Source organism: Nipponia nippon, unplaced genomic scaffold (genome assembly GCF_047370975.1).
Source record: "Nipponia nippon isolate SJK-2023a ecotype South Korea unplaced genomic scaffold, ASM4737097v1 scaffold_33, whole genome shotgun sequence".
NCBI lineage: Eukaryota > Metazoa > Chordata > Aves > Pelecaniformes > Threskiornithidae > Nipponia > Nipponia nippon.
Window position 1 is genome coordinate 4,562,049 of NW_028262351.1, and position 26,156 is coordinate 4,588,204.

At 38.7% G+C, this 26,156-nt stretch overlaps 1 protein-coding gene across 7 annotated transcripts in view; it reads left to right on the forward strand.

Annotated features, from left to right (window-relative positions):
• LOC104016330 (transportin-1) overlaps positions 1–26,156 on the forward strand; it is a 110,565-nt gene that overhangs the window by 55,716 nt on the left and 28,693 nt on the right. For all 7 annotated transcript variants that reach the window (XR_015707604.1, XM_087770734.1, XM_087770737.1 and 4 more), the window contains exons 5-10: positions 9,825–9,974; positions 14,807–14,913; positions 15,906–16,039; positions 18,497–18,578; positions 19,304–19,426; positions 23,268–23,386. Coding sequence is in view for 6 of the 7 variants with exons in the window: in XM_087770734.1 (XP_087626860.1) it covers positions 9,825–9,974; positions 14,807–14,913; positions 15,906–16,039; positions 18,497–18,578; positions 19,304–19,426; positions 23,268–23,386 (715 nt within the window). In the remaining variant the exon portion in view is untranslated. The remainder of the gene's footprint in view (positions 1–9,824; positions 9,975–14,806; positions 14,914–15,905; positions 16,040–18,496; positions 18,579–19,303; positions 19,427–23,267; positions 23,387–26,156) is intronic.

The following is a 26,156-nucleotide window of genomic DNA, read 5'->3' on the forward strand; positions in this document are numbered from 1 at the left end:
TATGAGATAATGAATTTTGTCAGATCAGACTACTAAAAATTCCATGTGTTTTTTTTTCTCCCTTATGATAGCTAATTCTTCCTTTCCATGCTTCTGTATAGATATTGTAATGCAGATTTAAGGAAAATGCTTCTCCGAAGTAGTTCTATGGCATACATACCATGTGTGAGAAGTGACAGATTTTTATTTCTTCATTGAAGAGTCTTGAAAGAAACTTTGAAGTTATCCAGTGGATTGTGTTATGTGATTCAATGCTTCAGGAATACTTTATTGAAACTCCTTATTCTGAGCATCCAGAATGAGTGGAGTATGGGACCTCTATTATCTCTTTCCCTATACCTGAAGCCCATAAAGGGAAAGCATTGAAAAAGGAACAGGTACAATAACAAGGTTCTTGATCATAGTACCTGTTTTACTAGCCTAGTTCCTTCATGTACTTAATCATATTGGTTTAGGTTCTTCAAAGGTGCTGTTCACTGTAAGCAAAGTCATTTTGGGGGTGAGTCTTGAAATATGTTTTCTCTCAAGTGGCTTGTGGACAGAAAGGACAGAAGTTTTCAGGCTTTCCCTTGATTCTTAAGGTTATCAGACTTTTTTTTTTTTGTTTTGTTTGCTGTGCCGCCTTCTGAAGTTCAGGTAGTCTTGGGTAAGGTCTGTTTTGGCCCCACAATGAAGGTGTGTCTCTTCTTTTTTTGGGGGTGGGGTGGGGTGGTGTTGGGGTTTTTTTGGGGTTTTTTTGTTAAGTTGGAGGTATTTAGCCACCTCTTTGAAGCCTTTCCTTAGTATAACTTAAGAGCTGAACATAGTCTGCTGTAAGGGGTATTTCTTTGTATACTTTTGTTAAGTCAAACTCTCCTGCTCAGTGATGTTTGCTTTGTTGTTTCTCATGTCAGATCTAAGTGTACTTAAAATGCCAATATCAAGCATCCCTGTGTGGTGTTTCCCCAGAGAAAGGGAAGATGTTGCTAGTGTTTATCCATTCACAGATTGTGATTATGAGCATGGCTCATATTTTGCCCTGTTACTCTTGTGATATTGGCAAATTTAAATGTTAGGGCAAAACTCTTTTTAAAGCAAAACTTCTCTGTCTGCTGATTTCAGTCTCAAAGCTGTTAAATCTTTTTTTTAGAAATAAGCTGTCATTTTGTGTGTTTTAACTAGTGATATGGATTTAATATGTACAGGTGCAAAATGTGACAAAAATCATAACTAGGGTCACTGTTGTGCATGAAGATTTCTGATCTGTTAATGAGAAACTGTCTGTCTCTTTTAAGAGCTAAAACCAAAACATAAGGATCCCACCAGAGCAGTGTCATATGAGAAGCAGATGAATATCTTCTTCTGTCCTAATGTATAAGAATACAGTACAGAGACACCTTCATGAGTTTCCTAGCAGAAAAAGACCCTACTTTTTTTTTTTTTTTCTTTTTGATGCTGGGCTTTTAAGTAGCCTTAAGTATAACACTTTCAGCTTAAACTGGTATGGTTTACTACCACGTCAGAAGCAAGAATGAGGATGTTTCAAAATATTCGGTATATCTTAATATAAAAATGACCTTGAAATGTGGTGGCTAGTCTGAAATTAATCAGTGCTTAATTGACTCATGTGAGTAATGGAAAATTATTTGACACAACTGCCTAAGTTTAGGAATGTCTGTAAGACACCAAAACAAAGCTGGAAATGTTCTGCTGATGCTGAGTGTTGCATATTTATTGAATAATAAGTAGCAACAGCTATGCTTTTGAAGACAGCGCTGTAAATAAAACTGAGCTGTGGAGAACGTGGGAAGGGTGTTGAACAGCTGACCAACAATTAGTTTGGTTAGTTATGCAAGTTTTTGCATTCTAACTAATAATGACCACAGGTCAATCAGAATGCCAAAATCTGTACATCTCTACAGGCTTGCAAAAACACAAAAAGTTTAAAGAACTAATCCTCTGGTTTCACTCGTGCTTTCAGCTTCTCTGTCATATCCCCATAAACTGGTTGTCTCAGCTCTTTTCCTCTCTAATGCCATTTTATGTATCACCTCCTGATCCTGCAGTTAAATCAGTGCTAGAATTCTATCAAAAGCAGAAGAATCCTTAATAAGAAATGGAAAATCACTGTACTGATAGTATGACTCGCTACAAGATCCCAAACTATGGAATGAATGCAGGTTATTGTTGCAGTTTGAGAACATCTAAAAAGTAGTGTCATCTCTCTTTGGTATTTGTATGTTGGGGGGCAGGGCGGGGCGGGCAGGACGGGGACGATGGGACACAAGTACCTTAACACTGTCAAGTGTATAGGGAAACGAAATTATGAGCTTCCCAATGGAAGTTGCTTAGACAGCATTTGGCAATAAATGAATTAGGAGTTAGAGTAATTATTCTTATCTGAAGAAATTACATGGTTAGATGAATAGAAGTTTGGTCACTCTGAATAGATCAAAGGTGAATGTTATATATTAAAATGTGACAATGTCATGCGAATAGCTGTTGGAACACAAGGATTTCATGAAAAGAGGCAGTGTTATCAAATTTAGTAATTAAGAATACTGTTCAGACTGCTAAGTGAGTACTGGGAAGCACAAGATACAGGGCACTCACCAATGCTGGTGTTGCATAGGGTGCTATACATTGGAAGTTTCTTCTCCTGTCTACGTCCTATAGGTGTAGCTTAACAGAAAGTTGGATGTTGGCATGCATGTATAGGTCTTGTTATAAAGCCAGGCTGCTTTGTTTCTCTAACTGGTACGCTTCCTTGCCAGTAAGGCTTCCTCCCCTATAATACACAATTAATTCATCAAGACAAAAACCTTTTCTCATTATTTCCTAAGCCTGTACTCAGTGTGTTTCTCTCTCTCTCTTTTTTTTTTTTTTCTCCTTCCTTTTCTGGCTGACTTTTCTCTACACTATAACCAGATTTTCAATTAGCAATAGTAGGTTGCACTCTAACGAATGGCAGAGTAGAGTTTTGGCACTAGTGGAGGTGTTCTTCCTAAACAGCTGTGCATCAAGCTACAATAAGAAAATAGAGAACGTGTACCTGCTTTTAATTCAATATACAATTTATACAATTTCATCTTTTATTATTATTTTAGAAATTTAACTTTTTTCTAGTATTTTGCTACATAAGAGTTCTTACTAGGAGAAAAGTGACTGATCCTCTGCTATTCAGAGTACCAATGAAAATGAGACTATGTCTAAGAAGCTTTGGTGTGTGATTGTGCTGCTCTTCCTCTTCAGAGTTGTTTGAAATCCATCTTCAGTCTCTTTATTTTTCAGTTTCTACCTAAGACTTCATCGGTCTCTTTTCCTTGGGGAGGGAGGAAAATGAGGGGAAACTGTGAGTGCCTGCCATTTTGGAATGCTTAAAATTCCTGAGACTTAAAGCTTCCCAGTCAGAATTGCCTCTGATCAATAGCAGATATTTTGGTTCAGAGAACATCCACCCTGATCACTTGAAGTTACATAAATACTTTTTGCCTTGGAGATACCAAAATAAAAATTTGTACTGTTGAATCTGTACTTGCTTGAACAGTGTGTGCCACTTCAGATGAAGCAGGCAACCTCACTAGGAAGGAATGGCGTTGCCCAGTCCAGTGCTGCAGGGCTATACGCTGTTATAAGCTGCCTATACTGAGCTGCAGTCATTATTGGTATTAATGACCCTGTCATGACACTGTCACACTTGAATATCTCTTGAAAGCAGAAGGCACAGCTGAGTAAAATCTTCATGCAGTTCTGAAGAGTGAGAATTATGTCATTATAGAAGAAAGAGAAAGGAGTTTAAAATGCTTTGCAAAAGCAGTAGTAATGCTTAGTCAGTTATTGATGTTAGCATCTGGTATCTTGACTGTGGGATCAAGACACACTTTTATATGGCTCTTTAGGTTGCCTTCAGGAAAGATACTCTGTTCTGGAGCTGGCAAAAAATGCTGTGGGTACTGTTATTGGTGGTATAAAAAATATTTGTGTTTTTTCTGGGTTCTACTCCCTCTTGGCCTTAAATGAAAGGCATTTTTATTTGCACGTGACAAATGTGAGAAGTGGTACATTCCTTTTACAAGGCTAGACTTGGCTTCATGAAAGTGATGAGCTAACCAGTTGCACCTGCCCCAGCACTGCAAGATAACACACTGAAACTGTTCTGACATCATCCTAATGTCTCACAGCAAGTCTGCTTTCTGAAAAATCTAGAAAGGAGTGGTGATGTTGCTTCCTAGGAGCCATCGCAGCCTAGATCAGACACCAGCATGTAGCCTCATGGGTAGGAGATGCCATTTTTCAGCTGTTACTCTATAAAGAGTAATAAATGCTTTTTAATACCTAGCTGTGTGACATCTTGTCCTCTCAGATAGGATGCTACTCTAATTCATGTCTACTTCTATGGATATTTTACTGATCAGGGTAAGAGACTATGCATTACTTCATACAGTGATATACTTCATACATTTTCTGTATTCTAGCCCTTTTCTTAGCTCACCTGGACTTCTGGGTGAGCTACAAAAACCTTGTTGCTGTCACATATGCACCCTATATCATACAAGCCCTGATTAGGGGAAATATGGCTGTTTGAGGACACACTCTAGTTCTTAAGTAGCAGCCTCATGTTCACAAGCCCTGGTCCTCATGGGGGACTTCAACCACCCCGACATCTGTTGGAGGGACAACACAGCAGGGCATAAGCAATCCAGGAGGTTCCTGGAATGCACTGATGATAACTTCCTTCTCCAAGTGATAGAGGAGCCAACAAGGAGAGGTGCTATGCTGGACCTTGTTCTCACCAACAAGGAGGGGCTGGTGGGGAATGTGAAGCTCAAGGGCAGCCTTGGCTGCAGTGACCATGAAATGGTGGAGTTCAAGATCCTTAGGGCACTGAGGAGGGTGCACAGCAAGCTCACTACCCTGGACTTCAGGAGAGCAGACTTTGACCTCTTCAGGGATCTGCTTGGTAGAGTACCATGGGATAAAGCCCTGGAGGGAAGAGGGGCCCAAGAAAGCTGGTTAATATTCAAGGATCCCCTCCTCCAAGCTCAGGAGTGATGCATCCCAACAAAGAGGAAGTCAGGCAAAAATGCCAGGAGGCCTGCATGGATGAACAAGGAGCTCCTGGACAAACTCAAACACAAAAAGGAAGCCTACAGAGGGTGGAAGCAAGGACAGGTAGCCTGGGAGGAATACAGAGAAATTGTCTGAGCAGCCAGGGATCAAGTTAGGAAAGCTAAAGCCCTGATAGAATTAAATCTGGCCAGGGATGTTAAGGGCAGCAAGAAAAGCTTCTATAGGTACGTTGGTGATAAAAGGAAGACTAGGGAAAATGTGGGCCCTCTCTGGAAGGAAACGGGAGACCTGGTTACCTGGGATATGGAGAATGCTGAGGTACTCAATGACTTTTTTGCCTCAGTCTTCACCGGTAAGTGCTCTAGCCACACCACCCAACTCACAGAATCCAAAGGCAGGGACTGGGAGAATGAAGAACCGCCCACCGTAGGAGAAGATCAGGTTTGAGACCATCTAAGGAACCTGAAGGTGCACAAGTCCATGGGACCTGATGAGATGCATTCGCGGGTCCCGAGGGAACTGGCAGATGAAGTTGCTAAGCCACTATCCATCATATTTGAGAAGTTGTGGTGGTCTGGTGAAGTTCCTGCTGACTGGAAAAGGGGAAACATAACCCCCATTTTTAAAAAGGGAAAAAAGGAAGACCCGGGGAACTACAGGCCAGTCAGTCTCACCTCTGTGCCTGGGAAGATCATGGAGCAGATCCTCCTGGAAACTGTGCTAAGGCACATGGAAAACAGAGAGGTGATTGGTGACAGCCAACATGGCTTCACTAAGGGCAAATCGTGCCTGACAAATTTGGTGGCCTTCTATGATGGGGTTACAGCATTGGTGGATAAGGGAAGAGCAACTGACATCATCTACCTGGACTTGTGCAAAGCATTTGACACTGTCCCGCACGACATCCTTGTCTCTAACTTGGAGAGACATGGATTTGACAGATGGACCACTTGGTGGATGAGGAATTGGGTGGATGGTTGCACTCAAAGAGTTGTGGTCAACGGCTCGATGTCCAAGTGGAGATCAGTGACGAGTGGCGTTCCTCAGGGGTCAGTATTGGGATGGGTACTGTTTAACATCTTTGTCGGGGACATGGACAGTGGGACTGAGTGCACCCTCACCAAGTTTACCAACAACACCAAGCTGTGTGGTGCGGTCGACATGCTGGAGGGTAGGGATGCCATCCAGAGGGACCTTGACAGGCTGGAGAGGTGGGCCCATGCGAACCTCATGAAGTTCAACAAGGCCAAGTGCAAGGTCCTGCACCTGGGTCAGGGCAATCCCAAGCACAAATACAGGCTGGGTGAAGAATGGATAGAGAGCAGCCCTGAGGAGGAGGACTTGGGGGTGTTGGCTGATGAGAAGCTCAACATGACCTGGCAATGTGTGTTTGCAGCCCAGAAAGCCAACCATATCCTGGGCTGCATCAAAAGAAGTATAACCAGCAGGTCCAGGGAGGTGATTCTGCCCCTCTACTCTGCTCTCATGAGACCCCACTTGGAGTACTGAGTCCAGCTCTGGGACCTCCAACATAAGAAGAACATGGACCTGTTGGAGTGAGTCCAGAGGAGGGCCACGAAGATGATCAGAGAGTTGGAGCACCTCTCCTATGAGGACAGGCTGAGAGAGTTGGGGTTGTTCAGCCTGGAGAAGAGAAGGCTGCGGGGAGACCTTACAGTAGCCTTCCAGTACCTGAAGGGGGCCTACAAGAAAGCTGGAGAGGGACTTTTTACAAGGGCACGTAGTGATAAGACAAGGGGTAATGGCTTTAAGCTGAAAGAGGGTACATTTAGATTAGATAGAAGGAAGAAATTCTTTACTATGAGGGTGGTGAGGCACTGGAACAGGTTGCCCAGAGAAGTTGTGGATGCCCCATCCCTGGAAGTATTCAAGGCCAGGTTGGATGGGGCTTTGAGCAACCTGGTCTAGTGGAAGTTGTCCCTGCCCATGGCAGGGGAGTTGGAACTGGATGATCTTTAAGGTCCCTTCCAGCCCAAACCATTCTATGATTCTATGATTTAAAGCACTACAGTAGCCTTAAAATAATTGATATCTGTTTAATACAGGTATGTGTCCTTTTGCTTTGTCTGTAAACCATTAAAATCTGGAACTAGCATTAGTCTTGCAACAATTGTAAACTTATCGAGGACCAAATGATATTTGCATGATATGGTTTTATTATAAAGTGAGGCAACGCAAGAGGGGAATCTTCCACTGAACTTATTTGGCACCAAAGATATCAAATCCCAGAGGTCATCTTCACTTTCCTTCGTTTTCTTGTACTATACGTTCTTGTCAACTCTACTTCCAGGTTGACTGAGATAGGAGGCAAGACTGTGATCTCTTTTGATAGCTGAAGCATATGGCTGACAGTGTGTCTCACAGAATCTATGAAGACTAAAGAGTGTCTTACTCGGCTCCTAGACCATCTGCCTGTAATCTTGGTGTTACAGCAAGAACTCCATTCAGACCTATATTACTGTCTTCTGACAGTGTAGCTGTTAAGTTGTTAAACACCTCGATTCCATAAATATCTTTGTGCAGTCAGAAAAAATTTTCTCAAACTAAGATCTTTGACTATGGTGTGGTTTTTAAAAAATGCCCAAGTATCAGATTCTGTGCTGCTTCTCAAGCTCAATGGTTAGTGTCCATCGTTGTGATATCTGCTTGTCACCTCTCAATATGGTGATAATTGGTTTTGCTTTTTGTTTTTAATATTTCTTCTTTTTCTTGCTTCTTTAATTCTTTTTCATTTGGCAGAGATGTGACTTTCACTATGAATCCCTTGGAATCTCTGCTGCAAGTTTGTGGGATATGAAGAATAGTCTTTCTTTTCTTATTTTGGTTAAAGGAATGGATTTAAGATGTTTCATACCACAGTGTCCCATAGGATAGTCCATAAAGAAAAAACAGTGCTCAAGTTTCGCCTTAATATGCCCTTGACTTTTATCTAAACCAGCTGGCTAATCTGGCTATTTCTGACACAATGAGCTTCATAGTATCTGTATCTCTGCTTGGTTAAATTGAAGCTTAGTTTTAAAATACTTTATATTTTAAAGTTATATCTCATTTTGCTTATATTTCTGTTGGGATGTTAAATGTTTTGAAGGCCTAGAATAGGTCTGTGTGTAAACTGTAACTCTTGGTGCAAAGGAACTTTGAACATCCTTACTTCTTGCCCAAATCAGGGCTTCTGTTCTGGTTTTGGCTGGGATAGAGATAATTTTCTTCATCGTAGCTTGTATGGGGCTATGTTTTGGATTTGTGCTGAAAACAGTGTTGATAATACAGGGGTGTTTTAGTTACTGCTGAGCAGTGCTTACACAGAGTCAAGGCCTTTTCTGCTCCTCACACCACCCCACCACTGAGCAGGCTAGGGCTGCACAAGAAGTTGGGAGGGGACACAGCTGGGACAGCTGACCCCAACTGACCAAAGGGATATCCCAGACCATATGACGTCATGCTCAGCAATAAAAGCTGAGGGAAGGAGGAGGAAGGGGGGGACGTTCGGAGCGATGGTGTTTTGTCTTCCCAAGTAACCGTTACACGTGATGGAGCCCTGGTTTCCTGGAGATGGCTGAACACCTGCCTGCCGATGGGAAGTAGTGAATGAATTCCTTGTTTTGCTTTGCTTGCGTGCATGGCTTTTGCTTTCCCTGTTAAACTGTCTTTATCTCAACCCATGAGTTTTCTCACTTTTACTCTTCCAATTCTCTTCCCCCATCTCACCGTGTGGGGAGTGAGTGGCTGTGTGGTACTTAGCTAAGCCTACCGAGGTTAAACAACATCAGCTTCATACAAAGAAAATTAAAATAAGTGGCTAAAATGCTAATTAAAATTAGCTTCATGTGCTGATTAGGATTGCTGTAAACTGTAAATTTAAATTTTCTTATACTGTAAACTAATCCTTTCTGTGTAGAACATCCAGATCTCACTTTCAGCATGTTTCAGAAGTAATACCAAGTTACTCATGCCCTTGGTTGAAGAACTAAACATGAGCCTGCTCCAGTATAACTGAAAAATCTAGGCTGTTCTTTTTCCGCTCCTCTACTTGTCCCAATAACTTAGAGGGATTTGCAGGCAAAAAGAGCTCAGTGAAGAGAACTCAAACTGTTGCCTAAACTTAAATTATTACTCTGTTTGGGTCAAGTCTGGTGGCTTTTTTCTTCTGGTTCGCACTATATAACACTTACCTGTTAACATTGTTTAAAGCCTTTTTTTGTTCTCCCTCTAATTATTAATTTAATAGATTAATAGAACAGCTGGTATCTGAAGGGAGTACAATATTTTATAGGAAAACTGAACACTGTATTTTTGTGTGAGTAGGGGGCGACAGACTTACTGCATAGTCCCTACCTCATTTCTAGGTTTTACTGTGGTGAAAGCTGGGTTGTCATCTGTTTCGTACAGTAATAGTGCTGCAGCAAGCCTGTCAGTATAATCAGAATGTCTGAATGTCTTTGGTTGACTAATGTCTTTCATGAGTCTCCTATATCCCGTGAGTTCAATCTATTCCTTGCTTATATCTATACAAAACTCTTAAATTAAATGTGGAATTTGCAATACTGATATTCTAATTTTGAATAAATAGAAATAGTGAACTCTGAAACGAAAAAAACTTTGCTATGTGAATTGATGGGTGTATTTGGAAGGAGAGGTAAGGAAATAAACATTAATATCTCTCACTATAAGCTTTGATCTTGTTGCATTGTTCTGGAAATCTGCTTTATCCTATGAGCTGATCGAAGTTTGAATGTGATTATTTTCTTTTGCAGATGAACCAACACGTTCCTTGAGTGGTCTCATCTTGAAGAATAATGTAAAAGCGCATTTTCGCAACTTTCCAAATGGGGTAACTGACTTCATTAAAAGTGAATGCCTGAACAACATTGGTGATTCCTCCCCCTTAATTAGAGCTACTGTAGGTAAGTTTACTCTTGTTGCTGTCTTCTGCACACTGAAAATGTTACTGATATAAGTGAGAGCTGTACTAGTGAGAGTTATTAAACTCCTAAAACTGTTTGCTTCTGATAATTGTCACAACTACATCATGTTTTGATGCTGATGTTAATCTTCAGTGTGACTATATGAAAGTCACACTTATTTTTGCTTCCTATTCTCTTAAAACTGATTTAGCAATTCAGTTCATATCTCTTGAAATGTGACTGAACCTAAGTTTACTTGAATCTACTGAAATTCAGCTTGCTGCCAATTTTTGTACCTAAAACCAGGAACAAGGTAAAGGTCTGACTTCAGAACTATTTCAGCACTCCACTTGCAGCAATGAAACACTTCTGTTAGCTGATTTCCTCCCTGCCCCTCCCATATGCACACCCCTTCAGGGGATCATTATACCATGCATGGCACACATTAGCATAATGAGTTTCTGTTTTTTAAATACCTTCTGTCAGAAAACAGTAGATAAAGTGTGGTGATCAGAACATCAGATAGAAGTGTGTTTGTTGCATGGATTTCTGATTTCCTAAATACTGTGTTTTAGTACACCTCTTCCATAACATGCATATTTGTGTTATTTTTACTTATTTCTAGGTAATGTTGCTTTTCTGTCTGCTCTTTGAGGATGTGATTTCCCCCAATTACTACAATCATAGTAATTTTCCTCGTCTACTACAAAAACTAGAAAAAAATAAAATAAATGTATATTTAAGTACAGTAGAAAAAAACAGGGGCGAGTGCAAGTTCAGAAAGGAATTCAGCTTGTATCAGCTGATTTCTGTTATAAAATAATCTACCAGTTATTGCTCCTTTAGAGTCCTTTGCTTTTTCTATAGGATTCCTTCTCCAGATATCTGGGTTAAGGACTTTGGACTAGAGAAAAATGTCTCTCTCTGCTTTTTCCTGCTGTCTCATCCCTTGTGAAGCTGCTTTACTGTGAATTTTATTAATGCCCCATTTCCTTAATGACAGTAGAAACAAGTCTTTGAGTGGCAGGTACTTTTGTGATTTCAGGTTGTAGAAGAGTTGTGCTTGCTTGTTTGTTCATACAAGTTGTCAATGGAGTACAATGGAGCTGACTAAAGAATATAAGACTATATTACAGTTCTGTTTGGATTGCTGTCTTAGGGTGGTTTGATGGTGGTGGTGGCAGTGGCGGCTGGGGGTGTGTGTGTGGCCTGTTGTTTGTTTGGTTTTGAGCAGTTTATTCTTTCATTTTTCCTAGTAGGAAACATTTGTGGATTAGTAGCTCAATTACTGTTGAGCTTTAAGTGGTCCTTGCAGGGATTATTCAAGCATATATGAACTCTGAAGATGCGTACCAACTGATGAACTGTATGCTTACATAATAAGAGTTGCTATTTATAATGTGTTTTGCACTCTGTTGTGTGAAGTAATTAAATGTTGAATCCTTGTAGGCTTCTGTCTTAATAGTGAGGTTGGTCCAGTACTCACTGGTCTCTTGATACTAGCCAGGTGTAAATATATTGCTACCTGCCTAAGCTGCCTTGTTAGCATATGAGTTGGCACGTGCTAGTCATAGCTGCTCTTTGAGATGTGCACATGTTTTTGCTGTTCAAGTGCTATCAATTTAATGAGCCAACCGCAAATAAGATCTCTCGAATTCTGAGAGGAAGATGAGCAAGTACATCAAAATAGCATCAGGGAAGAAGTAATGCAGCCTTTGTGGTCTTTGGCATCTGGTTCTAACCAGACAAAAGCTAATACCTTTTGACCAAGATGGAGGCAAGCTGATTAATCACATTCTCAGAGGTCACCTCACTGAGGACAATGAAGATGGCAATAAGAGTCTATTTTAGAACTGTGATTCAGGGCCGAATGGTAACTACACATCGTTGTATCCTTACTTAGCTTTTCCATGTTTTAACCCCCAAATGAGTAAGTGTGGAACTTCTCTGTGCTGTGTGGTACAGGTTTTAAAAACCCTTGTGCCAACATTGAAATATGGATTTAAGTTCAAAAAAGACGGCTGCATGTGTTGAGGACCCACAAACTTACCAGGAAATAAATGCATCTATTTAGGTGTCTGTGACTGTTCTTAAAACTTTCTGGGGATTCTAGTCTAGGCAGGACCTTAGTGTAGCTCCCTGCTTAAAAGCAAGCAGGGGAAATAGTTTGAGTGTTTAAGAGTAGTGGCAGGACTGAAGAGCTTCATTGCAGAAGGAAAGTGAAAGTTAATGATTGCCTTATGAGGGGGGAATTTTGTCATGAAGTTCAACTTTTTAGAATTGAGGAGTTCAGAAATCAACTTTAGGAGCTACAGAGGCAAAACACCACCCCAAACCCCCCAACCTTTCCCCTGCCCTGTTATTGGCATGAAAGTACTGAAGCACAGTTGCTTTTTCTTTACGTTCAAATTTTTTATTGTAGAGTTGATGCCATAAACTGGGGTTGCATGTAATTGGAATAGTGACATAAAAGATGCTGTCATGACAATTACACTTCTGTTTTTAACAATTTCTGACATCCCTCTGGAGTCTGTTCTCTCATGTGTTTACTGCTCAATTAGCTCAACTGCTGTACTTGTTAGATTGCACATTTGTCAAGTGAAATATGAACAGATTCTGTAATACTGATTTGTAATTAAGTTCATTACAAATCAAAGACCACCTTTATAAAGATTTTCAGTTTCCAGTTTCTAACCTTGCAGCTTAGTATGTTGGTCAGAAGGAAAGGCCTCATTTAACTGTCAACTCTAGCCCAAGCCTGTCAAAACGCTGCAAGCTACTAAACTGATTATTTCTTTACTTTGATTATTCTTCTGATGTCCTTATTTCTGTGTTTGTGTTGCAGAGAAAGCCACAAAGGCAAACCTCTGGTGTCTTCTGTTCCCTGCTGGCTAACTAAAGCAGCAGGCGGGTGGGAACTATTTCACATTTGAAAGGAGATGAAGCTCATTAGAAGCCTATGTAGATTTCTTTTAACATGAACATAAGTGCCTAAAACTTTATTTTATATGGCTGCTTCCTCATTGTTCTTAAAACCTTTTGCAAAGCTTCAAATGCTATGCCTGTTGCCTCTTTAAGTTCTTGATAGTTTGTTATTTATTTATTTATTTATTTTTGTCCCCACCAAAGTGTCTCTTCATCATTTAAAACAAAACAAAACCAAACAGAACCCACATTAAAAGCACAACATTAAATGGCTTCTCTGCAGACCTTTACAGAAAGCTTGTGATGACATGTATGGTCTGAACTGCATGCGTCTCTGTTGCAAGGGGACGATGTCCTTGAGTCGTTTCTTGCCTACACATCTGGAAGTGTTTCCTCCTAGGTTATCCTGTTGCTGTCTAGGATAAGCCTTTTTGAAGAACGCTTAAAGTAGTTTTCAAATAGTCTTTCCTTTAGCTGTGAAAGCTTGCACATATTACAAGTACAGACAGACCATTTGTCATCTTCTGAAAACTTCTATGATCTTGAAAATATTTTAAACCAACTCTTTTCCAAAACTACCAACCCCTTTAAGACTTATGACTTCTCTCACATGTTGGTCCAGAGGAGTTCCAGGAATTTCATTCTTAAGTTTGTTTCTCAATTCGTGTTAATTCTACAAACCTGTGCCAGATCTAAGTCAGGGAGACAATTTTGCAATTTAAGTACTTTGTCTAGGAGACAAGAACATTCATTTATTTTGTATGTATTTTCTATTTTCTATTAATGCATCTGATATTCTTTGCAGGAGCATAATATTCAGGAGAAATAGTCTTTAAGACTCCATAGATCTCCATAGGCTTTTGGGAATCTTTTCTACTCAGTTGCAATTATGAAGACAGCTGGATGCAAGCTACTTCTGGAGCTGTAAAATTGTGTTTTACCTCTGTCTTCATTTTTGCCCTTTGTCCTCTTGGGTTCTCCAGCCTTATTGCATCAAAGGAAACACAATGCAAAATATCTTTGTGCCTCGCCCAGAATGTCCTTTGCTCCGTAATGTTGTCCTGTTATTCTTGTATATTTAATAAGAATTTTAACATTTTACTCCAAAGAAAAAGGCTATATGGCGATTAGCTCAATGAAAAAGCTTAGGAAAGCTTTTTTTCATCACTTGTCACTTGGGAGATTACTAGTTGAGGCAAAATGGACTCATAGTTGGTCCTAGTTTATAAGCAGCCTTTCCCATTCCTGTCACCTAATTGGTTTTTCCTGGGATTTCTGTATGTGCTGGAAATGGAATTAGTGACTCTTTGGGCCATCCTATCTGTTTCCTGGATCTGAATCAGCCAACCCCTACAGCTGATCACTGGATGACCTGCCATAGTGTGTAAGCTCTTAGTAGGTATCTCAGTCTTAGAATGTGTCCTTAATGTTTTGTGTAAACATAGTAAAGTTGTGAACACATAATTTACCATTGGGTTATAAGTTTATTGAATGACAGCTTCCCATGTTCATGCTTTTGTATCATAATAAAGAGGAGGTGACTTGAGATGGATACTCTATGTTTACTGGAGGTCAAGATTTGTACAGTTTTTAGTAAACTTAGAGCAGAACCTGCCCTGGAGTGTTTGGGCATGATTATTGCCTTAACTGGAATTACTTTGTGCTTGACTTGTCACATCTGAGCCCTTCATGGTAGCAGGAAGGAACAACCTGCCTTTGTATTTCAAAGCCCTTCAAATACCATTTGTAATTAAATGTACTTCCTCTTTTTATGCTTGCCAGCTCTTAATAAAACAAGAAATTTCTTAACTCCTTAGATCTTTGAGAGGAGTAAAATGAGAAAAATTAGTGTGGAACCTGTGAAGATATATGAGATCTCATTTCCTTTATTCTTCTGATTCGCTTAGGCATTCTGATAACAACCATTGCTTCAAAAGGGGAATTACAGAATTGGCCTGAACTCTTACCAAAGCTTTGCAGCCTGTTGGATTCTGAAGATTACAATACCTGTGAGGTAAGGAGACTTATTTTGAAATGGATTATCATCTAAATTTGATTATTTTTTATCTCTCTTCATAGATACTATACATATGTATAGTATTTTGTGTGTGTGTATATGCATGTATATAATCTCTTCAGAGAACAGTGGCTCAAATGTGATACTTTTTATTCTACCTGCATTCCATGTTCTTAGTGTTCATTCAGATGAATTTGTTTTCTTTCTTTGCATAAAAGCAGAATAAGACTGTAGATGGGTAGTCATAGCATCTCAGCTGAGAAGTGTCCTGAAGTTACCACTTTGTGATGCCCAATCTTTTAGGCATCATCAAGTTGACCCTGAATTTTCTCTTACTTAAAAGTAGTGTTGTTCATTCTTCTTATAACTTAATCTGGAAACGTGATCTGTCACTGCTATATCAGGCTAGTGTGAAATGAACTTTTTTTGTTCGGTGTTTATGAAGGAAAATAAATAAATATCAGCTCAGCTGTTTTAAGCTATGAGGAGAAAAGTCTTGTCTGATTTTTAAAAAATAAAAATCTGCGATCACACAATTTTAATTACACTTGAAAATGAAACTCAAATTGACCATCATGTCCAGAGTTCTGTTTTGCCCTATAACAAACCATTAAACAAAATAAAATTGTATATGAAATTAAATTGGATGCTTCTGCAACTTGCCATTTATTTTTTCAAATAAGATCTTGCTTTTAAGCATTTTTAAAAATATGATTGAATAAATGAGCATTGAATGCTAAAATTAAAATTACCACTTCTCTAGTATAGACTCATCCAGCTTGAGAGTTTACAAATAACAGTATAAAGTGCTTAAATAAAAAGCCTTTAAGGATGTTTTAATTTAACTCCATATTTAGTTAGCTACATTTACTTTGTTAATTAGCTACATTTACTGTGGTGTTGCGCTAAAATTACCTGTTCTGTACAAAATCTGAAATGTTGCTTTCTTCAAAATGTCAAAGAACAGATTTTTTTTTTTTTTTAAACAGGGTGCATTTGGCGCTCTTCAGAAGATATGTGAAGATTCTGCTGAAATTTTAGATAGTGATGTATTGGACCGACCACTCAATATCATGATACCTAAATTCTTGCAGTTCTTCAAGCACAGCAGTCCAAAAATAAGGTAGGTTTAGGTGTTGTACTGAAGTTACCTGTTAAAAATTTGTTTACATGAGCAGCGAGGTTGATATTTTGTAGATCAGTTTAAAACATGCTTAGTTTTTTTAAATGATCCTGCATGTGCAAATGTGAGAAGGCACAGAGATTTCATGCATCAGTAATTCCCATGCTTATCTGCTTATTTAATAGATCAGCCTCACCTCTTTATACATCTTCCAAATCTAGAATATGAATTTGAAAATCAAACTGTTCCTTTTAAGATTTTGCATATTATTATGCAATAACAATAATATCTTATTTCAATGCTGTGGTTAGAATTTCATATTCTGATTATAAAGAACTATCTTGCATTCATTTTGTAATGACTGCAGCAATGGGAGAGTAAAAAATCGTTTGCTGATAACAGTTTCTGAGTTCTTGCAGAAAAATATTTTTCTGCTTTTTTAACTGCACCAAAACTTAGGAAGTTCTTTATCTTTCAGCTGGTTCAAATTAAATGGGTTCAACATCTTCTTACTTTAATACAGTATTAATCTCTCCAAAGTAGCAGAAGTATAGGATAGAAGAAAAATTTCAGAATTAACTTGTTATTGCTAATATTTATCAACAAGAACAGTAGCTTTTACCCTGAAATGAGCCAGCAATGTGCCCTTGCCACAAAGGTGAATGGTGTCTTGGGCTGGACTGTTGCCAGCAGGGGAGATGATCCTTCCCCTCACCCTCCAGGTGAGGCCACACCTGGAGTACCATATCCAGTTCTGGGCTCCCCAGTACAAGAGAGATGGGGAGCTACTGGAGAGAGTCTAGCGAAGGGCCACAAAAATGATAAAGGGTCTGGAGCCTCTCTCCTATGAGGAGAGGCTGAGAGAGCTGGACTGTTCAGCCCGGAGAAGAGAAGGCTCAGGGGAGATCTCATCAATGTATATAAATACCTGAAGGGAGGATGCAAAGAAGATGGAGCCAGGCTCTTTCCAGTGGTGCCCAGTGACAGGACAAGAGGCAGTGGGCACAAACTGAACCACAGGATGTTTTACCTTAACATCAGGAAACACTTTTTCTTACTGTGAGGGTGATCAAGTGCTGGAACAGGTTGTCCAGAGAGGTGGTGGAGTCCCCATTCTTGGGGATATTCAAAAGCTGTTGGGATGTGGTCCTGTGCAACCAGCTCTAGGTGGCCCTACATGAGCAGGGGCATTGGACCAGATGACCTCCAGAAGTCCCTTCCAACCTCAGCCATTCTGCGTGATTCTATGAAATGCGTTTTTGAACTCCTGTTTGAAAAATATATTGAAAGACTTGGAGGCGGCAATTATTGCCAACAGTAGTAGATGGTGAAGACTAAAAGGAAGAGTATAACTAGGAATATATCATGATGGGATTTAAATAAGATTTAGAAACTCACCTAAAATAGATGCACACTAAGAAAAATATATAACAAAACATGAACTTGCACTTATGGAAAGATAAGCTTAATATTTCATTGGAGCTGGGAAAGATGGAGAAAAACCTCCTTTTTTCCTTATCCCATTAAACAGTCTTTCACTTTTTGTATGCTGTGATGTTTGTGGCTTTGAGATAGTTAAAACCAGTTTCAACTTTAAAGCAGATCACCTGCTGACCCACGGCTTGGTTTCAGTACATAGTGCTGAAGTATGAAGAATATTAATAGTGTCAGTAAAATACTTTATATTTAAATCTGTCAAGACAACTTTTGAACACTCTTTTATGAGACTGTCTTCCAAGAAATGTCTGAACAGACTAGACGTTTGTAGTTACATTAGTAAAAATACTTGAATGAATCTTCAAAGGCTTTTAAAGGTAGCTTTGCCTTGTGCCTTTACTTGCGTAATTTGGCTTTTGTATCTCTGAGAATGAAAAAGACTTGTAAGTAATGGCTGCATGAAGTGGAATAGAAGAACCAATTCTTCACTTTTAGCATGTTTCTACCACAAGTGTTTTAGTATGTATCCTAATGCAAGTGTGTATTTGTTCTAAGCTACAACTATATTACTGATGCATATTGGTCTCATTAAATACTAAAAATATTGCAAAGGCAGTTGGATACTTAGCAATGAAGAAGGGTGTGCTAAAATTTCACCATGTTGACTTGTATGGAATTGTTAATATCAGAGAAGATCAATAATCATAATATACTGAAAAAGAACATCCTTACGTACTTTTCGGAACAAATGTACCAGGTATAGTTATCCTGCTCTGTTTTTTATTTACTGAATACTTTATTTTAAATTATTTATTAGATATATCAGAGTATAAGGTGGTACTTAAAAATGTGGTTTAGTAATTTTTCTTGGTAATAATATAGATGTGCAGATTTGTTCCCTCTTGCCTCTAGAAGATGCTTGGACAATGTGATTTGCTTCCTAATGTTTTTGATGCCCATGTACAGTTTAGAAAATGTTTAATTCATGAAAAACGTGTATTTTAACTGTTCCATTTGTAGGTCTCATGCTGTTGCATGCGTCAATCAATTTATCATCAGCAGAACTCAAGCTCTTATGTTGCACATAGATTCTTTTATTGAGGTGAGTGTGCATTCTTGGTTGGGGGAGTTAAGTTAAATTACATATCTGATTTATCAAGAGCTTTGAATAATGTTTTACAACCACCACTACCCCCAAACTCCCCATTGCTGGCTTCCCATTCTTAGCTTCAATCCTCATGGACTGAAGTTCATTCTGTATGCTTATGCTCAGATTAGTCTAAGCACTATCCCAGCCCAAGAAATAGTATTTTGAAAGATGCTTCCTTTTCATAAATAGAGGAAACTCTTGTTGCATAAAGGTACTGGCAGCAGTCTGTCACTTACCTGTGATGGAGAGTTAAGTACGGGGATCATCATGTCACTGAGTCTGGATGATGAGTCTCTCTGAATATTACTACTGAATGTGGATTAGAAGGGTGATATTTTGGGTTATCTAGAGTATTTTATTTGCTGCTGTTATGTACTGAAGGAGTTTCCTAGCTTCAGAACTTCATTAATGTTTAGGGGAAAAAAAATAATTCAGGAAATAATGTTCTTGTATCTAATGTACATATGACCAAAACACTGGGTAACAATACACATTGAGAGTCTGAGAGTTCATTTGCTAAACCATATGTCTTTAAGAAATAATACGGTATTCTGAGGTGTGGGGTGGGAGGGTACAGAAGTACATGTTTGCATACTTTAGTTTGCCTATAATGACAATTTAAATACAAGTTCAGCTAGATGAATTGAGACTTTTCAACTGGTATTACGTTCCAACAGAATCTTTTTGCACTGGCTGGTGATGAGGAGCCTGAAGTACGTAAAAATGTTTGCCGTGCTCTGGTAATGTTGCTGGAAGTTCGAATGGATCGCCTGCTTCCTCATATGATTAGTATAGTTGAGGTGAGTCTCATTTCCCAGATTGCATGCTGAAACATGTGAAAGTTTCTTTTTAGCTAATTGCCAACTTGACATTGTATTTGACAGACAAGACGTATGGCAGTTGTTCATTCTTCGTTAAGTTAATTGATCCTGAAATGGCCAGGATCAGCTATACCATGGAGCAGCCAGGCATTGTCTGACCACAAGTGAGAAGATCATGTTAAAAATCTTAGTTCTAGGGCTGATACTGCTACAGTTTACACATTGAAGCTGTCACCTTTTTTGGATCTTTTGACCACAACAAGGATAAGGAATGTTGTTTTATATAGCTGAGATGCTCTTTGAGCTACTAACGAAGCTGCCTGCCATTGCATTCAGTTGTAGATATTAGTGTCATTTGATAGTTCCTTTATCATTCTAGATTAGTGCAGACTTGCCTGCCAGAGGACCAATCAGCTGATTTTTGTCTGCTCAACTGTTTAAGTTGTAATTTCCATGTTTCTGGGAAATACTGGAAGTTTCTAGGTAGCCTTTACATATACTACTTGCTAGACTGGAAATATAGCTAAGATCAGTATGTTTCTTATGCAGATTTCATATGAACAAGTAGGTCATAACCCAGTGTCAAATTCCATAAGGGCTAGGTCCAGACAACACGAAGAAGGTGTTAAGTTTTTTTTGCTCCTGAACAAAGGCATTAGAGAGGCATAAAATTGAAGTGACCTGTGACAGTCTTGGCCTACTGTCTAGTCTTCCTATGTGTTGTCTGGAATTCCATGACACCAACCCTGGCAGACATGTTCTCATGTAACACAGGAAAAGTAGGGATTGTTGGTACTTGAGGTGTTTTTTTCCTTTTGTTTGGTTGGGTTTGGGGTTTTTTTAAGAGAGAGAGAGAGAGAGAGAATAAAGCTTTGGAGATTATATTGTCAACAAGTGATAACTTATCTGGCTCTTCACCCTCCTAAGATCAGTAAGGAACTTCTGGACTTTGCAGGTAGAAATGATGTCACCAACCAGAAGAAGATCCAAGATTGTATTCTCATACATTGTATCTGGTATTTTGGTTTTGGGAAAACTATTACTAAGCTGCTTCTTTACAAAAGGCAGTAGTAGTGAATTTTTGTTCTATAACAAAGTTTAGACTTCCCCCCCAGTTTTGGGACTGCTGTGTACTGTTACTGATTTCCCCAGTTCTGTATACATATTGGTATGTGCAAATGTAATATCCCAGAACTGACTATTGTTCAACATTCAAATGAGTCGGTTTTGCCCCTTTGAAGCTTGAATTACCTCCAAGCTGAATGCTGCTGATGGTGGCTGCTCTAACTGAAGGAAGTCTTAAAAAGAGAGAAACTTGTGTCCACATGATGTTTTTTTTTATGCTTATGGAGAATCACTTCTAAAGTAGTTAAGAATATTAATGATCCAGTAGTGATTCTAAGACAGAAGGTCTTGGCCAGCATCATGCTTTTGAAGCAGACAGGTTTAGTATTAACTTTCTTGCCAAGTTCCTGGAGCATACAGGAATGGTTGAGTTTGGATTTCAGTGGATTTTTTGAGCATGTACTTCCAGGTGAGCAGATGTGTATTTTTTTTTGTGGTGGGTTTTTTGGGTTTTTTTTTCCTCCTTCCTTTGTCTGAGAACATGACAACAGGATATGTCAGGAGTAAACTGACCTAACAGATTTCAGTTATTAGATTGCACTTGTATGTTCATAGAGCATATTTAGCCAAACACATGACTCCTAAGATCTTTCTCAATAGAAGTCCTGACTTTTTATTATACAGTGCATAATGAGATTACTTGTAATGAATGAATAGCGTATTGATGTTATGAAGTTATAACACACAAACTCAGCTTGTTGCTGAAGTCATAAGATTGTGTGTATCCTGTCGCTTTCTTCAGATAAAGACGTCTGTTACTGCTCAAAGGATGCGTTCTTAATGCTTCGTGCATCATGCTCTTCTTTTCTTGATGGCTTGACATAACAAAACTAACACAACACTCTTTGTTACAGAGTACGCAAACCAGTTTTGAATAATCTTCCTATGCTATTTTGTAATTTATTGTTATGAAGCAGCTATTTCCATTGCCTAAAGTCAATAGAACTTTATAGCTTATCATTAAAAGTACTTATTATAATTTGGCATGATAATTTAAAAAAAAAAAGCCTTCAAATACTCTTCCCACACTTTACTTTGTTACTAGTATCACTGTTCTTACTATGGGGGCCTACAGGAAAGATGAGGAGGGACTCTGTCAGGAGTGTAGTGATAGGACGAGGGGTAATGGTTTTAAACTGAAAGAGGGTAGATTTAGATTAGATATTAGGAAGAAATTCTTTACTGTGAGGGTGGTGAGACACTAGAACAAGTTGCCCAGAGAAGTTGTGGATGCCCCATCATTGGAAGTGTTCAAGGCCAGGCTGGATGGGGCTTTGAGCAACCTGGTCTAGTGGAAGGTGTCCCTGCCCATGGCAGGGGGGTTGGAACTAGATGATCTTTAAGGTCCCTTCCAGCCCAAAGCATTCTATGATTTCCAGGCTGTGTATATGGCTGTCTTATACCACTGAGTGTAAGTAGCCTTATCAATCTACTGCTAACTTCATGATGCATATACTATAATACATACTTAAAGAGGAAGTGACAGTATGAGGAGCACCTTCAAACAGAGATTACTTTTTGTCATTCTGTTTTTGTCTTTGTGACAAATAACTGGATACAACAAAATAGTGGATTTTCAAGCCCTCTGGGGAAAAATGCCAAATCACTTCAGATGCATTAATGAAGCCTTGCTTGCAATGGGTAGGACATTTTTCAAATTTTCCAAGCTGTAATCTGTTGACAATTCAAAATAGAGCAGTATTTCTGTTACTGTGAGTTCTTAATCACAGTAGTGACCCTTTAGGAAACACTTGCAATTTAGTGCAGTTCTGTAAGAAGGGGTGTGTTCGTGGCAAATCTTGCATCCCTGAAATGCGTAAGGATAATATAGGTCACCCCATTCTTTTTAACTTTGAGAATAAAGTGGTATTCTGAAGAAGGATTTCTTTTACTCATTTTAAATCCATGTGTGAGGAAAGGTAGCCGCATGACTTCCACGCAGCTTCTAAAATGAGTGGAAGAACCAACTGTTTCAGAAATAAGGGCTGGCATGGAAGAATGCAGAAATTACTATCTTGGAAGTTGCAAGCATCTTCCCTGAATTGTTTTGGCAGTTGTGTATAAGAAACTGATGTAGCTGTGGTATACTTAGACGTTCTGTTTATGCAGGTATTTGATTATTTTTTGTTTAAGGGGGATTAAATTTTAACAGCGACCTTAAGGATTTGATACTGAATCTCTGAATTACCATTCATGCTAGAAAAAAGTGAGACTTTTTTTCCCTGTTATGGGTTCTGCTTAATTGCATCCTGTCAGGTAATCGAGATTTGAAAGGGAAGCTTTTTTATGGTACTGGATATAAAAAGTATTTCCATCTTACTAAGTGTATAGTTGTACCTTTTTATTCAAAAGGGCAAAGGGGGGGTGGTAAAATAATTTACAAAAAAAAACTTCTCAGGAAACTGCAGTTTATTATCTTGGGTCTCTGTCTATAGTTTCTTGGTAATAATGTTCTCACTTAAGCAGTGAAGAAACTTAGAATCTGAATCATCTAGCATTAAGAATAAGTCTCTTGGCTTATTCTCACCATAGCCTTAAGTAGTCTCTTATATCTGTTTCTTCCCCTCGCTCCAAAGAGACAAAATTACTCTGGTAGCATAGTCTGTTTTTGCAAACACACTTTGCAATGTTGATAGCTTCTTCTGGGCACTTAAAACTTATATCTTATACAAGTAATTTTTTTTATATTGTGTAGTATATGCTTCAAAGGACCCAGGACCAAGATGAAAATGTGGCTTTGGAGGCTTGTGAGTTTTGGCTGACTTTGGCTGAACAGCCAATTTGTAAAGATGTATTATGTCGGCATCTTACTAAGTAAGTATTAAGAATTACAACTCCTAGTTATTTTGAAATAGTCATCTTTAAACTTCAGTTGACTTGTTCCTGGTTACTCTTATAGAGACTGTATCTAGCTTGCTGTATGCTTAGAAGGGGTTTCCTGTAGCTAGTTCTTGTGCATATTAAAAATGGCTGTAGCACAGAGGTCCCTGAAAAGACTTCTGAGGATTTCAGACTCAGCTCCAGAAGCAACCTAAACTGTGTCACTGGTGCTTTACCTCGAGCTTAACAGCCTGTTAAGCATCAGATGGATGCAAAGGTATACTAACGTGCACTTAAGCTTAAACAAACATCTCCATGTGACATTACCTGTAATATCTGGTGTACCGTGAACACGTTGTCTTGACAACTGCTATTGTGAGCATCTCTGTGCAATGCTTCTATGTGCATAGTCATGCCAAGGGTTCCCCATCTTTATGAACATAACAAAATGACAAGATCATTTAGATTTAGGAATCAATTTCATGTCAGTTGCCACTGCAATTTAAACTTGAAGAAAGCATGTATAATGTGTTTCTTCATACTTCTTCAGACTGACAGTAGTTTTTTAAGTTTCAAAAATGTTTTTTTTTGTAAATTTCAAAAAGTTATCCTAAGCCTTAAAATGTAGATCCTTGATTGAATGGGAATGAATAACCATGTTTGAGATTTAAACATCTGCATGACCGCAACAGTGCTTGTAACTTTTTTCCAGACCAATCTGAAGACTTTCACAATAGGAAACCAATTCTTCAGTGTTCCCAGGAAATGGAAACTCTGTTTTTGACATATGCATGGAAGGTTTTTGAAAATACTAGAGCAGTTCTGTCTGTAATTCTGTTCTTCCAGTCAAGATGTTGAGAGGAGATGCATTCTTTTCAGCAAATATGACCATTTTAGATGTAAAGCAATTTAAAAAAAAAAAAGGGGTGTGTCAAAATTTCAGTTTTCATAAGCAATTATAAAGCAGAGAATTGAGATTAAAACACCTACTGTAGCAGTACAGGAATAGGAGTTAAAAACAGGAGAACCAATATTATGAGAAATGATTTCTAAGTTTTAAAATGTTTTTACTTAACTCCTACACTTATAGCTCGAAAGACAAAACAATGATAGCACAGTTCTTGATTCTACCTACCCCCTTCCCAACACACATATTAATACTAGTCACCTTCTCAGTATAAAACTTAAACCTCTTCTGGCCTGCATGAACATTGACATTGCAACAGCTTCATCCTCAGCTGTTGTGTTTTTTTAAGAAGCTTTTAAACTTCTAGAAAAACAGATAAGAGTAACATTACATATCTCTCATCTTTCAATGTCATATTTGTTGAAAGCAACTTGTTGGTGAGTCATTTTTGACTAGGGAGCTATATAAATTTACCAATACTTGATGAGAATCTTAAATTTTTTATATTAGATTAAATGGGACAAGATCTTCTAAAAACCTGTTTGTTTAATATCTTGTTCCATTTTGCTCCTGTAGGCTTTCTTATAAAATACATAGCTCCTGCATACTTCATGAAGTATGCTGCAGAAATGCCAATGAATGGATGTTAATCAGAATACTTACTATTCTTTCATTAAAAGTTCAGAAGGTAACGTGCCATTGAGATGCATGAATATTATTGCTGGCCTGAGTACCTTCAGAAACAATACTTCTCAGCTGCAGAATATACAGGGATTGAGTCTGTCACTGGTGCTGGGTCAGTCCATGGTGATTTCAGTAGCTTGATTTGGTTTATAATATATTTTTATTTTTATGGATTTATTTTTGTAGTGAATGTGGTTTTATGTGAAGTATTTGACTTTTTTCCCCCTAGTACTTTTTTTTTTTTTGCCATACATCAGTACTGTTGGAGTCCCATGGCCATAACCAGTTTAATAACTAAGTAAAGTTCTAATATAGATTAATGACTTGACTAATGTCAAGATCTCTGCAATGTTGGGGTCTTGTCTTAAGGGGTGATACTTGAAGTAATCACAAAAGGATAGGAGCGCTTAATGTAGTTAGACTTCCATCCTTAGGAGTAGTGAGGTAGAGTCTTCAGCCACAGGTAAATAAAGTGACAAATACTACTTGTGAGAGCCAACTTAATAACTTGTTTATCAAGCATATTTTGGGAGTTTGAATTCTTACTGAAAAGCTTTAGACTTAATTCCTGAAAGGTGCTTCAGAATAAATTTCATCATGTGGAAGAATATCCTGTTTTTAAAGTGTAAAACTCGGTTGCGCCATCTGGCTACCTCTAGTTAGAAATTAACACTTTTTCAGATTACAAATTACTGATGAACCTCATGAAATGAAGTATGGTTAAGGTACTAGCTTTTGTTATCAGGCTGTTTTTGGTGGTTGTTGTTGTTTGGAGGGGGTGGTTACAACGAAAATTATGGCCCAGGTAACTGAAAACCAGCTTGCTTTTATTTATGTGTTATTTCGACATAGAATCATAGAATATCTCAAGTTGGAAGGGACCCATAAGGATCATTGTGTCCAACTCCCTGTTTCTCGCAGGACTACCTAACACTAAACCATATGACTAAGAGCATTGTCCAGATGCTCCTTGAACTCTGACAGGCTTGGTGCTGTGACCACTTCCCTGGGGAGCCTGTTCCAGTGACTGACCACCCTCTCAGTGAAGAACCTTTTCCTAAGGTCCAATCTGAACTTCCCCTGATGCAGCTTCATTCCATTTCCTCGTGTCCTATCACTGGTCACCAGAGAGAGGAGATCAGCACCTCCCCCTCCGCTGCTCCTCTTGAGGAA